The sequence below is a fragment of the Geotrypetes seraphini genome, chromosome 5 (genome assembly GCF_902459505.1).
Source record: "Geotrypetes seraphini chromosome 5, aGeoSer1.1, whole genome shotgun sequence".
Classification (NCBI taxonomy): domain Eukaryota; kingdom Metazoa; phylum Chordata; class Amphibia; order Gymnophiona; family Dermophiidae; genus Geotrypetes; species Geotrypetes seraphini.
In genome coordinates, this window is record NC_047088.1 from 143,717,155 (window position 1) to 143,731,200 (window position 14,046).

The window sequence follows — 14,046 nt, forward strand, 5'->3', positions numbered from 1 at the left end:
AAGATCATAAAAATTAAGTAACTAGTTGCTTTATTTTAGTAACTACTAACAAAATTTACAAGTTGCTTTTGCGTTACTGTTTACATAGCAAGCAGAACAATTGAGGACAAATTTCCATTTTTGCTATTTTACTCATTAAACCTCCAATTCAGCTTGTTTCTCTTGCCTCGCCACAGTGTTTCCTCGAAAATAAGACACTGTCTTATATTAATTTTGGGCCCAAAAAAAGGCACTAGGTCTTATTTTTGGGGATGTCTTATTTTTTTCATGTACAATGATCATCTCTCCCTTCCTCTCCTCTACCCCAATTCTTCCTATTTCCTTTTTCTCCCCAACATGTGCAGCATCTTTCCTCCCCTCTCACCCATCCCCTTGTTCAGTATCTTTCTATCCATCCCTCCCATCCCTTGTGCAACAGAATCCTTGCAGCTTCTATCCCTCCCCTTGTGCAGCAGAACCCTTGCAACTTCAATCCCTCCCTTCCTCCCATCCCCCCGTGCAGCATCTTTCTATCCCCCCCTGCCGGGACCCATCTCTCCCTCCCATCCAAATCGCAAGACCGAACCATAACAAATCAGCAGCGTCGGCAGCAATCTAGACAGGCTGCTTCGTGGCCTTTTATCGCCCAGGGTTCCTCTGCAACGTTGCTGAAGATAGAAGGCTGTGAAGCAGCCTGTCTAGATTCCTGCCGACGCTGCCAGTTTGTTATAAGGTATTTATTTCGGTCTCGCGGTTTGTATGGGAGGGATATATGGGTCGGGTGGGAGGAAGCGCTGCTGCTGCTGGGCTTATTTTGGAGGGTAGGGCTTATATTAAGACCTATCCTGAAAATCATGATAGGACTTATTTTTGGGGTAGGTTTTATTTTCGGGGAAACACGGTATCTAATGTACTTAGGGCAATGGGGGGATTAAATGACTTGCCCAGAGTCATAAGGAGCAGCATAGATTTGAACCCACAACCTCAAGGTGTTGAGGCTGTAGCTTTAACCACTGCGCCACATTCTACCCATAAGGCAGTACAGTAGGTTTTGAAGGGCTCACGTTTCTCATCACAAGTGTACTAGTTAAGAGTGGGACATGGGCCTGAGTTCCCTTCCCTGCATTCCAATTGTTTCTCACTTTCCTAGATTGCTGTGGCTGTGCTCATGTTTGTAAGATTGATTCAGTGAGCAGGGGATTCAGGATGAGGTCCTGGTCTTGGAGAATATCTGGTGGTGCCAGGTCCCTATCTGCCCTCGTAGGATCCTGGTGTGATGTCTGGCTCCCCGTCCTCCCTCCTCTTCTTCGAGCACAACTCGGTAAAAAACAAACAAACACCAATGAGCGCTCTGAACCCAGGGGAGCCAGCTCTTCTGTCATGGGGGTACTTTACCTCCTTAACGCGTTCAGGGACCCAGACCTCTGATGGTTGTATGGGGGGTGAGTGCAGTTGTTCTTTGCTTGCTGGAAGCGCCCTTCGCAGTTGGTTTTGCAGTGTTAGCGTACTTTCCCATAGCATCTCTGCTTTCCTGCCCACGTCTCTCACTGGCAGTGCACTGCAGGGCATCATTTATAGGAGGGGGGTGGAGTTCAGCACTGCAACAACAATGGTGACAGCTGTGGGAAGTGGAGAGTGACATCGGACCTCTGCCCAGCCTACTCCCCGGCAGTAGGGCTGTCAGGATTCCTCAAGGCTACTCTGTCCCCATCCTAGGAGGGGATGGATTAGACAGTCTTTCTTTGAGGGGAGAAGCGGTGAACCTTCATATGGTCTCTAGGTCGTCGGGGAATGTAGAGATTCTGCAGGGCCTGCATATCCCAGCACCACAGCCAGGATCGTCTTCTGCTTTGGCTCATCAGCTCACTTCCAGTCAGTGGTACTCCACTGCTCTGACCTTGGAGGCAGGGGCTCCAGAAGAACCGGCACCTTTTTCACCCAAATTCATCCTCTTATCCTTCTTTTCCTCCTGTAGGACCTAACCTGCTAAATAACAAAGCTCAAATGGGTAAAAGGATGATTAAACTATTTCCTATCAACAAAATTTCTCAATACCTCCTCATGAATGCAAAAAGCTTAAGGATTAATACTATTTCGTCCATCAAACAAAATGCTATTCTTAAACAGTATAACTACTAGATGGGCCTCCGTTTTGAAGACAGGCTAAGTGGGCCTGCCTTAGACTTGGGATGGGGGGGACTGCTTTGGTACATTCCTAGAGATCATTACTACTAGACACATTGCACTAGAAAGTTTTGGTTCTTACCTCAAAAGTCTTCTTTCTTGTAGATGTGTCTAGTAGTCCTGAAGCCCCGCCTGTAAGTGGGCTTCACTTGCCTTCTGCCTTGGGATCAGTCTGGCTTTGGAGACTTCTCTGTCTCTCAGATAAGCTGAAAAAAAAAAAAAAAAAGAAAAACACAAAATTCAAAAAAGTAAAGTCAGGTCTAAGTCTCTGTTTGACAGCACGATATTCGAGTAACTCCGAACTCTATATAATATTAGTGCATGTTGCACTTAGTTTTGATGTCTATTTTGATCAGTTACTTGAATGCTATAATGTTCATTGATAAGTTTTTTACAGAGGAGAACAGCTTTGTAGTGTCTGGGACTTCTTTTCCCCGTTTCCCTCCTTCAAGTTATGTCTGTCATTAGAGTGCTCCTTGATTGCTTTTGTACAAACTGAGGGGCAGGGGCAGCTGCTTGGGAAGGAGGCACAGTTCAAAGATGATTGACAGCATTCTGCAAGCAACTTACGGGTTCAGATGCATAATCCTAGTGTTCAGGACTACTAGACAATTCTACAAGAAAAGTAAGAACCTAATTTTTCTTTCTATAGGATTCTTATTTGAAGAGTAACACAATCCAGTAAATGAATGGAATTTTAAAAAATTTCATATACAAAGGTGGTGTTTAAAAGTAAGTTGGAATTTGATTTCAGATAGTTATTTTTCCTGAATGGAAAACCTTTGGTGGTAAAAGGCATACTGGGAACAATATAAGCACAGAAAACCTCTTTATCTTCCTAGGAAGAAATCTTGGAGAAACTTCTTTTGGTTGCAGAATTGCAACTGTGTGCCAAATTAAATTAAGTTGGTTAAGCATTTAAATTTACACAAGCAACTTGAGTAAATTTATTTAGCTTTTTCTCACAAAGCAAATCTGTGAAACTCTTAGAAGGCCAAGATTAAGCAAGACATTTTTTTATTATGTGTTCTGAAACATACATGTCAAATAATATTCAAAGAAAAAACTACTCAATATTACTAAATTAGATAAGAGGTTTTTGAGAGTTTTAAAAAAATGAAAATGTTTTCTACATTACCTTATGTAGGTATCCACAAATTTTTCATGTCTTTAATGTGTAATAGCACTAGCAGCTGCTTTCTAGATCGTTTGGAGGGCCCTGTAGCATCATCAAAGGCTCTTACGTTTAAGTGGCTAACTTGAAGGGAGTGCCAGTTGTGAGTGTTTTTAACAATGACGTGTAATATTGCAATTTTTTTCTGTCTGATTTAGTTATCTGAGGCTTTAATTAGCATAACACTGCTTTGGATTAGACCAGAGTCATTGTATGGAGAACTTTTAGTATATTACAGTCAAATGTTTGATTGACATAACTTATTTTTTTTAAATTCAGGTTCTACAATTATGACAGTATTGTGCGGACTGTTTCTTTCTAGTGCCTTAATACTTCTGTTTTTCTCCTTCTAAAGGTATTGCAACAGCCACCTACAGGTGCTTGGTTTTATACCTAAAAAGGAGAGGAAAAAAAAGAATGATCCAATAGAAGAGGTAAAAGCCAGGCACCAGATGGATGCTATGGCGTTTAGTCTGACGATGCCCACTCTAGCCCTGAAAATGCCCAATGGACTGGATGGGCTGTCCCTCTCTCCACCAGGAGCCAGGCTCCCTTTCCATTATCTGGAAGCAGATTTGGAAGACCCCTTTGCTTTTGAGGAGGAGGAAGATGACCTAAAGAAAGGGGTGACTGTGAGGAAGAAACTCCAAAGCAAGCTGGCTCAGAACCGACAGCGTCAGAGAGAGACGGACATTTTAAAAGTTCGCCAAGAGCACTTTAGCCCCCCTCCTGCACCTTTGCAACTGCAGCAGCCATCTCTGCAGCAGCATTCCTATATGCCACCTTTAACAACATCTCTGAAGTCTACTGGACTACCGCAGGGCTTAGTCTGCAAGTCACCTCAGCCTCAGAACACCAGCCTACCAGTGCAGGGAACCGTGCCCACCACACGTACTATAGCACAAACAAGGCAGTTGTCTGCCAAGAGACCTTTGCCTGTTCTGCCGCCTGCTAGGGTTCCTGTCCCAGACCCACCAAGGACTGACCAAGTCTTCATGAGAGCAACGGCCTTTTCTCTGAACTCAACCTGCATGAGTCGGCTGCAGAGACTGGTGAAACTGTGCACTCGAAAACAGCAGCTGGACACTGATCTGTTTCCACATTTAGGTAAGTCAAAGAGGAAATGTATCACTTGATTATAATTAACCTGAAAAATGCATAAATTAAAAAATAACGGATCCATTCTGGATATGCATTTAGAAAATTTAGATTCACTCATAGCTGCACCAATGATCTATAATGGCAGATTACTATGTGCACCTGTGTGAGTGCATTTACAGTATTTTACTGACTGGAAATTCAACAATTTAGGAATGGTGAGGTGGTTTGTGATTGCTTTGTCTTGAATCTGATTGCTGCTTTCTGCAAGAAAGAATAGATTCAGTTTGTAGTAGAGTGCTGACATCCTATGGATAGTATGCCAAAGTATAACTAGGCATTTGTAAACTCAAATGTTGCACCTCTGCTGATTGAAAGAACCAGGCTAACAAACAGGAATGTATTCCTGGTGGAATTCTGAAATCTCCCATGTAAAATGCTGCAGTGAGTCGTGCGATTGAAGAAATGGGTTTTGTTATATGAACTGCAGCAACCATACTGTTTCCCCCGATGAAGGTCTATGGACTCAAACGCTCATGTAAAAATAGAGCGTCGGGAAGTTCTAATCTAATAAACCAACATTGGATTAGCAGTATGCTGTTAAAAGATAAGTGTTGCTGATATAAATATAAATTCAAGATTTTTTAATAGATATATAAATATAATAGAAACATAGAAACATAGAAACATAGAAAGATGACGGCAGAAAAGGGCTACAGCCCATCAAGTCTGCCCACTCTTCTGACCCACCCCATCAAGTCTGAGTGCTAATGACCCAGATCCTTAGCTCGACCCCCATAGGGATCCCACGTGGATGTCCCATTTATTCTTAAAGTCTAGCACGCTGGTGGCCTTGACCACCTGCACCGGAAGTTTGTTCCAGTGATCTACAACCCTTTCTGTGAAGAAATACTTCCTGGTGTCACCATTAAATTTCCCTCCTCTGAGTTTGAGCGGGTGCCCCCTTGTGACCGAGGGTCCCCTGGGGAAGAATATATCGCTTTCCGCCTCGACACGACCTGTGATGTACTTAAATGTCTCAATCATGTCTCCCCTTTCTCTACGCTCCTCAAGAGTGTATAGCTGTAGTTTGCCCAGTCTTTCTTCGTATGAGAGACTCTTGAGTCCGGAGACCATTCTAGTGGCCATTCGCTGGACAGATTCAGCTCGAAGCACATCTTTTTGGTAGTGTGGTCTCCAAAATTGCACACAGTATTCCAGGTGAGGTCTCACCATGGCTCTGTAAAGCGGCATTATGACTTCAGGTTTGCGGCTGATGAAGCCTCTATTGATACATCCCAACATCTGCCTTGCCTTGGATGAGGCCTGCTCCATCTGTTTGGCAGCCTTCATATCTGCACTGACGATTACTCCCAAGTCCCGTTCTTCTGAAGTCCTAGCTAGTGTTTCCCCATTTAAGGTGTAAGTTTTGCATGGATTTCCGCAGCCGAGATGCATGACCTTACATTTCTTAGCGTTGAAGCCCAGCTGCCATGTCGAGGACCAGTTTTCCAACGTGATCAAATCCTGCGTCATATTATCCTTGAGATTGCTTTCACTTACTATATTACACAGTTTGGCGTCATCGGCGAACAATGTTACTTTACCCTGAAGCCCTTGGGTCAAGTCCCTTATGAATATGTTGAAAAGGGATGGTCCCAGGACCGAGCCCTGCGGCACTCCGCTAGTCACTTCCGATGTCTCAGAGAGGGTGCCGTTGACCACCACCCTCTGAAGTCTTCCACTCAGCCAATCGTTGACCCATGCAGTTAGTTTCTCACCTAACCCCATCGACTTCATCTTGTGCAATAGTCTGCGGTGTGGGACACTGTCAAAAGCTTTACTGAAATCCAAGTACACTATGTCCAGAGACTCTCCCGAGTCTAACTTTCCCATCACCCAATCAAAGAAGCTGATTAGATTGGATTGGCATGACCTACCCCTAGTGAATCCATGTTGACAGGGATCCCTTAGGTTCCCCTCGTCCAAAATCGTGTCTAGTTTACCTTTAAGTAAAGTTTCCATGAGCTTACATACTACTGATGTGAGACTTACTGGTCTGTAATTTGCAGCCTCTGCTCTGCAACCTTTTTTGTGCAGAGGAATGACGTTGGCTGTTTTCCAGTCCAGGGGGACTCTCCCCGTACTTAGGGAGAGATTGAAGAGTACTGCTAACGGTTTTGCCAAAACATCGCTTAGCTCTCTGAGCACTCTTGGGTGCAAATTGTCCGGTCCCATGGCTTTGTTCACCTTAAGTCTTGACAGTTCACTGTAGACATCAGCAGGTGTGAACTCAAAATTCTGAAATGGATCTTCCATGCTTTGCTTCATTTCCAGCCTTGGCCTGTGCCCTGGTGCCTCGCAGGTAAAGACCGAGCAGAAGTAATCATTCAGCAGTTTGGCTTTATCGGAATCTGTTTCCACATAATTCCCGTCTGGCGTTCTAAGGCGTACTATCCCATTTGTGTTCTTCTTCCTGTCACTAATGTACCTGAAGAAGGATTTGTCCCCTTTCTTAATGTTCTTCGCTAGAGTTTCTTCCATTCGAAGTTTGGCCTCCCTGACTGCTGTTTTGACCGCTGCAGACTTTGTCTTGTATTCAATGTTTGCTTCCTTCTCCCCGGTGCGTTTGTATAAGAGAAATGCTCTTTTCTTCTCCTTGACGCGGTTCAATTGACAAATATTATAGTAATGAATTGGTGATATCACAATAGAATTAATTGGGAAGAAGATGAATTCTTTTTTTTTTTTTAAAGATTTTTTAATGCAATATAACAAAAATAATAAATCTAAATAAAGGTAGTTAATCAATTAAGGGAAGGAAAGGAGGTTTTGGTATAAATGATTATTTGAAACTGAACAAAATATGGACCTGGGATAACGTATGTTATGGGAGGTCCTATGAACTGAGATCGGTTTACATTGTATGATATACCTTCCTCCTAGTTTAGGTGTTGAGGGTTTTTATGTTTAATTAAGGGTTTTTGCATGAATGATATAGTTATGAAATGGTGAATTTGTACATAAAAGTTGAAATAAATTTCAAAAAGTACATTTGTGACTAATCTTAAATAATCTAAAATAAATTAAATAATTTCCTATAGCCCTGTTACTATGTTTATTTTTTCTTAGGTAGGAATTTTTTTGGGAAAAGATCCGTTTGTCTGGTTTTTGGAATTCTGAAATCTAAAATGCTTTCTGTGATCTCCCATGCTACTACCCTGGCAATAAAAAAGCATCGCCCCCCTCTCTGGAGTGGAATAGCAGTCTTAATGGTTGGAGTAACAGTCTAAGAACCAGGGAAGCCAGGATTCAAATCCTATTGTCCTTCCTTGCGATCTGCTTATAGAATTACATTGGTTACTGATAGAAAACAGAATAGAGTAATATCGCAATATTACCACTAGGGGGGTCAAACTTCCATATATGGGCATTATATAGGCCCTCACTCATTCCAGGGATTGTGTCTGTGGTGAGGGGAATTGTGTTCATGAGATCAGTTTTCAAAACCTTGGGCCTGGGGCTGATTGTGCCGGTTAGGGGGTTCCAGTACCGGCGGGGGTGGGGGGAGGGCAAGGAAGCTGTAATTAATGGAGTGGGGGAGAGGGCACTGTTCCAGAGGAAACAGCAATTTTAGAACCTTAGAATTTTAGAATTTATTGCACCTATGTAAGGGGAAAATATACATTTTATTTTCCCCACGTACAGCTTTCTAAAATCACTGTTCCCGTTTCCAACAGAGGAAACACCTGAAGTATTGAGCAATAGAGAATGTATGTAAGTTAATTCAAAAGACAGACTTTCAGATGTCCAATGGGACAAGATTTGGGGCAAAATGGCTAGTCTCCTTAGCAGCTGCCATGACAGTCTTTTTACTTTCTGACTCATATAGCATTATGAACTCCAGCTGACAATGCCAAAAGTAGAACAGGGAGTAGTAATCTATCCTGATCCTGTAATACACAGGTACCCTCCAACATATACTTCTTAAGTGCGCAAACCTGCAAGACATTTCAGGTATATTATGGAAGAAAATTATTTTGATTTAGAGAGGAATTCTCCCTAAAGATTGTGATCAGGAAGTCATTGGGTACTAATATATAATTTTCTGATTCAGACAACTTCCATCATAAGTTTTAAGGTTATGGATAATAAGTTATTATAAATAATTGAAAAGAATATACAGTTCTGTAAGTTAACTTATGGTAGAATCTAACATGTCCATACAGGCAGTACGAGAAAGCATTACCCAAAATATAATGTGATCAAAGTATTTTATGCAGTCAGTTCATAAAATACTTTGATCACATTATATTTTGGGTAATGCTTTCTCGTACTGCCTGTATGGACATGTTAGATTCTACCATAAGTTAACTTACAGAACTGTATAATGTTGTAGCTGCCCTTTCGTACATTGGAGGACATGAAGTGGGTGTGAGTGGCTATTGGCTCCTTGGGTCTGAATTGGGTGGGGGTTTGGGTTAAGAGGACTTTCTGGGCTCCTGGATGTACTTTCCAAAACCTGGCATTTGTCCGGGTTTTAGAAAGCCCCGATGAGCTTCAGTCGCTTCTGGAAGGCCTCTAGCATGTGAAGATGACCTCACACACATCTGCACATGCTCCAGGCCCTCCAAATGCAGCTGGGGTTCGTTCGGAAGAAGAGAGGAAGATTTGTGCGGTGCGAAATGGGGCGAGGCAGTAGGCAGAATGGAGTGGGCTGGAGATAGAACAGAATGTACTGACCATTCTTGTACTTCTATCCTATTACACATTGTATTTCTCTCTCCTCCCCTGCTCGTTTGCTTAAGTCTTGTTATTGTTCTGTCTCAATTACATCTCCCCTAAATTTTAGAAATTTTGTTATATTTTGTTAAGTATGTTACTGAAAATTTTTATTTATCTGTACATCGCCTTGAATTTTGAATAGGCGATAAATCAAATACTTAATAATATATGATCATATTAACCGCTTAGACAATTATTTCAGGCGGTATATCAAATTTAAATAAAACTTGGAAACTTGGGTCATGTGTGCAGGGTTTCCTGGAGAAAAATATGGTAACCCTAGTTTGGGGACTCTCACTCATATGGCCTGTTTTTTACGGGGGCCCAAGGTGGAGGCCAGCCTGGAGGAGGCTGCCACATATTGGGCTTGTGTCTGCTCATGAGTGCCTCCTGCTGGATGGGAGAAGGTCCATAGAGTTTTTTTCTGCTAATGGAGAGGGGGATCTGTGTGTGATACTGGAAGTGTACGTAATGTTCAACACTGCTTGTGTCTGGCAGCACTATAGAAATGATAAGTGGTAGTAGCTCTGCTTTGCTTAAGTGGGTCTCTGTGATGATGGAGGCAGGTCAGGTTTCCTGAGGAGATGAAGGGAAGGTGTGTGCTATTGGGAGGAGGGAAGTTGGTGCTGGTGAGAGGGTGTTATCATCTTTTGTGAATGAGTGACATGAGGATTTTACCACTGCCTCTAAAACAGGTACAGTGGAACCTTGGTTTACGAGCATAATTCGTTCCAGAAGCATGCTCGTAAACCAAATTGCTCGTATATCAAAGCAAGTTTCCCCATAGGAAGTAAGGGAAACTGCTTTGATTGGTTCCACCACCTCCCCCCCCTCCACGAGGCTACCGGCGCTGCTCCATTCTCACCCCCCTTGAGGAATCCGACGCTGTTCCAAACCCCGCCCCGTGATCCAGCTTCCCCCCCTGCGAACCAGCATCCCCCCCGCTCGCGTTACCCCCCCTCCACCGCGATCCTACTTTCCCCACCCTTTACCCGACTTGGCACCAGATCCTCCTTCTTCTGGGCTGTGCTGGGCTGGACTGGCTTTGAGCATTTGCGCATGCTCAAAGCCTTCTGGTCTCGCTCTCTCCGAGATTGAGAGCGAGACAAGAAGGTTTTGAGCATGCGCAAATGCTCAAAGCCAGTCCAGTCCAGCCCAGACCAGAAGAAGGAGGATCTCCAACGCACCGCCCAGCCCAGGCCGCGCCAGAAGAGGGAGGATCTACGGGCACCGGCACTGGTGCCAAGTCAGGTAAAGGGTGTCATTGACTGCTCGGTGGGTGGGGGAGGGAAGTAGGATTGCTGTGGAGGGGGGGGGCAATGCGAGCGGGGGGGATGCCGGATCGCTGGGGGGGTCGCTCGTGCAGCGAGGCAAGCTCGGTTTACGAGGCACCAAGTTTGCGAATGTTTGCAAAACACTCGCAAACTGGTGCACTCGTAAACCGAGGTACCACTGTACTTAGATGTACCTTGGAACTAGTCTAAATTCCATCTGGGTTACCCACTGCAGATGTGGAGTCCCTGTGTGAAATAAGGAATCTGTGTTGTCATTCTGCCCCAACTGCTCCCGTTCCCTGCCCTTCCCCCACTCTCTCCATGTCCCCTTGGCTTCTCAGTGTTTGAAAGGCCTCCATTCCAAACTGTTGGGGGCTTTTCCAGAAGTTAAATGCTCCTAAACTAAGGGCAGTAACCTCCAATGACCAGTCTTCTTCATTTGAATCCTGCTCTTATCTTATTCTGTTTAACAAAGTAGAGCTACAGCCTCAGCACCTGAAGTTGTGGGTTCAAACTCTGCGCTGCTTCTTGTGACCCTGGGCAAGCCACTTAGGCCAGGATTTTCAAAAAACCCACATTAAAAAGCGACGGTCTGCTAATGCTGCTGTTTTGATAAGAAATCTAAAAATCCATGACATTCTTTAAAAATCACGCATGCAGATAAGATTGGTGGACAGCAGCGAAGATTTCCTACATTTGCATGTGTCCATCGCTGATGGACACATGCGCAGAAAAAAACTGTAATAAGAAAAGAAAAACACTCTTCCGTTGCCCCTGAATTGTGATGCCCATTCTCTCCGCTGCATCACAAGACCTCTTCCCTAAAATCCTGACCGCGACCCCCCTGCAGCACGAGAAATGCTCACTCTCTCCTGCTGCACTAAATAAAAAAATAATTTAAAAATCCTGCCATGACCTGACCCGAGTGCACCCCCCATCTCCCTGGGCAGCAAGAGAGATGCCCACTCTCTCCTGCTGCACTAAACTACCTGCTGCGACTTAGTGACCCTTGTCTCTGCCGCACCCCCCCTCCCCTTACCTGAACAGATGAGCTGGACGGAGGTGGACATCCTCATCGCTGCTGCTGTAGGATGCTGCAAAAAAGGGGGGAACATGCAGGTCTTCGGGGGGGCAGGCCTTCGGGGGAAGGGGCCCTGGTGTAGAAGTACACAGAGGGAGGGAAGGGAGAAGGGGAACTGCTGGGTAGCGGGTAGGAGGGAAGGGGTACTGCTAGACAGGGCTGTGGAGTCGAGGAGTCGGAGACAATTTTGGGTACCTGGAGTCGGAGTCGATAAAAATGTACCGACTCAGACTCCTGATAAATTTAAACTATAATAAAAAAATACAGCAAGTTCAAATGTCCCATTTCACAAACAATAGTCATAATTAACACATAGTTTGCGGGCATTTTTTGCTGATGTACGCCGAAAAGCGAGCAAATTTTTTTAAAATGTTGCACAGGTAATTACGTTTCGCATAAAATAGCTGTAATTTCTGAACTATTGCTTATCTTTGAATAAAAGTTTAAGTTTCTTTTCTTATATTGAATTCTTTGTTATAATTTGAACACATTTTTTAATTATTTTATTATAAACAATTACAACATTCAAGATTAATTTCACATTTTTTTTAAAAAAACTACTCTTTTATACTGAAGAAATTTAAGGAAAGACAACTGAATTTACCGCTATTTTATTTACGATTTTGACCTCCCGGCCTTAATTCCACGAATCGTCAGGTGTCTCTTCGCCGCCTGACATCTAACGATAGATAATGTGTAATTTTTAAGTCACTGAATAGCCGTGTTTATAATTTTGTCGCACCCCAGCGCTAATTTGTAGAAACCGAGTTTTGTCGGCTCCCGCTCTCTAGTGATAGTATGTGAAAAACGTGTTTATTTTTTTCCCTTAATCCCACTATCTCATAACTCCTCGAGTCCTGATTCTACCAGACCCGCCCAAAGGTATAAACTATCCTTCCCCTCTCTACATGGTATTCGCTATGCAGGCAAACTGGGAAAATCCCTTCTCTTCAGAATCACAGATCTTTGGAACGACCTTACTACCCCGCTACGGAACCTGGGCTCCCTCCAATTATTCCGCAAGCAACTGAAAACCTGGCTTTTCACTAAAATGTAATTCTACCCCCCCTTACTCTTCTCTTCTATATATAAGTTCATGTAAACCTTTTTTTTCCTTCTCTTCCTATATTTTAAGTTCTTGTAAACCATGCCGAGCTCCACATCTGTGGAGATGATGCGGTATATAAACTTAAGGTTTAGTTTAATGTGTTAAGTACTTCTCTGATGTAAGAATAAGGCCCAGTGCATCGTTGTATTTCTACTAGTGTGACGTTCAGCTGAGCTATTATACAACCTGACATTCATATTATTGTAATCTGGATTATGTACATTATAAAAAGTGTTTTCATTTAATTTCTTATATAATATGTTTAACAAGTTCATTTGAGTGTAAACAAGTGCGATGTTGTAGGTGTAGGTGTCCTGTCTGCACTCTCCATATATGCTCCAATCCAGGGCTGAACTTTAACATCATTTAGGAAGTTAGTTAAGTGGCCCCTGTGGCCCTGGAGCCTCCCACTGCCCTGTCTTCAGCAGAAGATCAGCAAACAAAGATAAAGGCAGCAGTGTCTGCTCAACTTCCTCTGTCTGCTAAAAGAGCTTAGAAGAATTTGGAGGAACAGCTTTTTAGCTTCAACTGTACGTGTTCATGGTTTATTTTAAAACTGCATGGCTGCTTGTGTGTACTATGATGGAAGGCTGTGTGCAGGACTATGTGTTTGTATTTAAATCAACTCAAAATAAATGGCTTTAATATAGTTCTTGAGTGACGGCTAGTTCATCAATCATTAAATAAATACGTGCCACATTCTGATATATTTAATTATATTTCATATTGTTTCATATCTGCAGAAAATTCATATTTGCAAAAGCTCATAAATGTCTATTTCATCAAATAATACTTCCTATGGCCTCAGCGGCTACACCCAAGTGCCCTGTTTCATGTAACACTCGAGTATGACAGTAGCCAGCCTCCTCATTGGCCAAGAGAACTCATTTTGTTTCAATTCTTGCATTTCATTTAAATAAATATAAATGGTAACTTTGTCAGATATAAAGAATCTTCTTTGTTGTGTTTGGTCTCCAGTAAATTTCTGAACATTTTTTATTCCAGAAATAGATGGAATATTTTCATTGATATCTTTCTTATTCACAACTTCTAACATTTTAGGATGAAAATGCAGCACTTATCTTTTCAAATTTGATGCTCTTGGAGGTGCATTTTTGTTAGACCCACTGAAACTGCTAATTTTTGCATCACATTGTTTTTCACCATCATCTTCGAGAATACATTGACACGCAATGTTTCCCATCACTTGATAATGTAAAGTGCTCATAAACAGAAGACTTTATCGTGTTTGTTGACAGACTTTTTGCCATTGTGAATGGGGTGCCGCTTTCACTAAAATATAACGGCACCCCCTCCGAGATGACGTAGGTGATCAGTGGAGTGCCCCAGGGCTCGGTCTTGG

The 14,046-nt window shown here is 43.0% G+C and overlaps 1 protein-coding gene across 8 annotated transcripts in view; it reads left to right on the forward strand.

Moving 5' to 3' along the window:
* Window positions 1–14,046, forward strand: part of INO80D (INO80 complex subunit D) — a 121,072-nt gene that overhangs the window by 25,897 nt on the left and 81,129 nt on the right. For all 8 annotated transcript variants that reach the window (XM_033945601.1, XM_033945606.1, XM_033945602.1 and 5 more), the window contains one exon: window positions 3,693–4,444. In XM_033945601.1, the coding sequence (XP_033801492.1) occupies window positions 3,693–4,444 (752 nt within the window). The remainder of the gene's footprint in view (window positions 1–3,692; window positions 4,445–14,046) is intronic.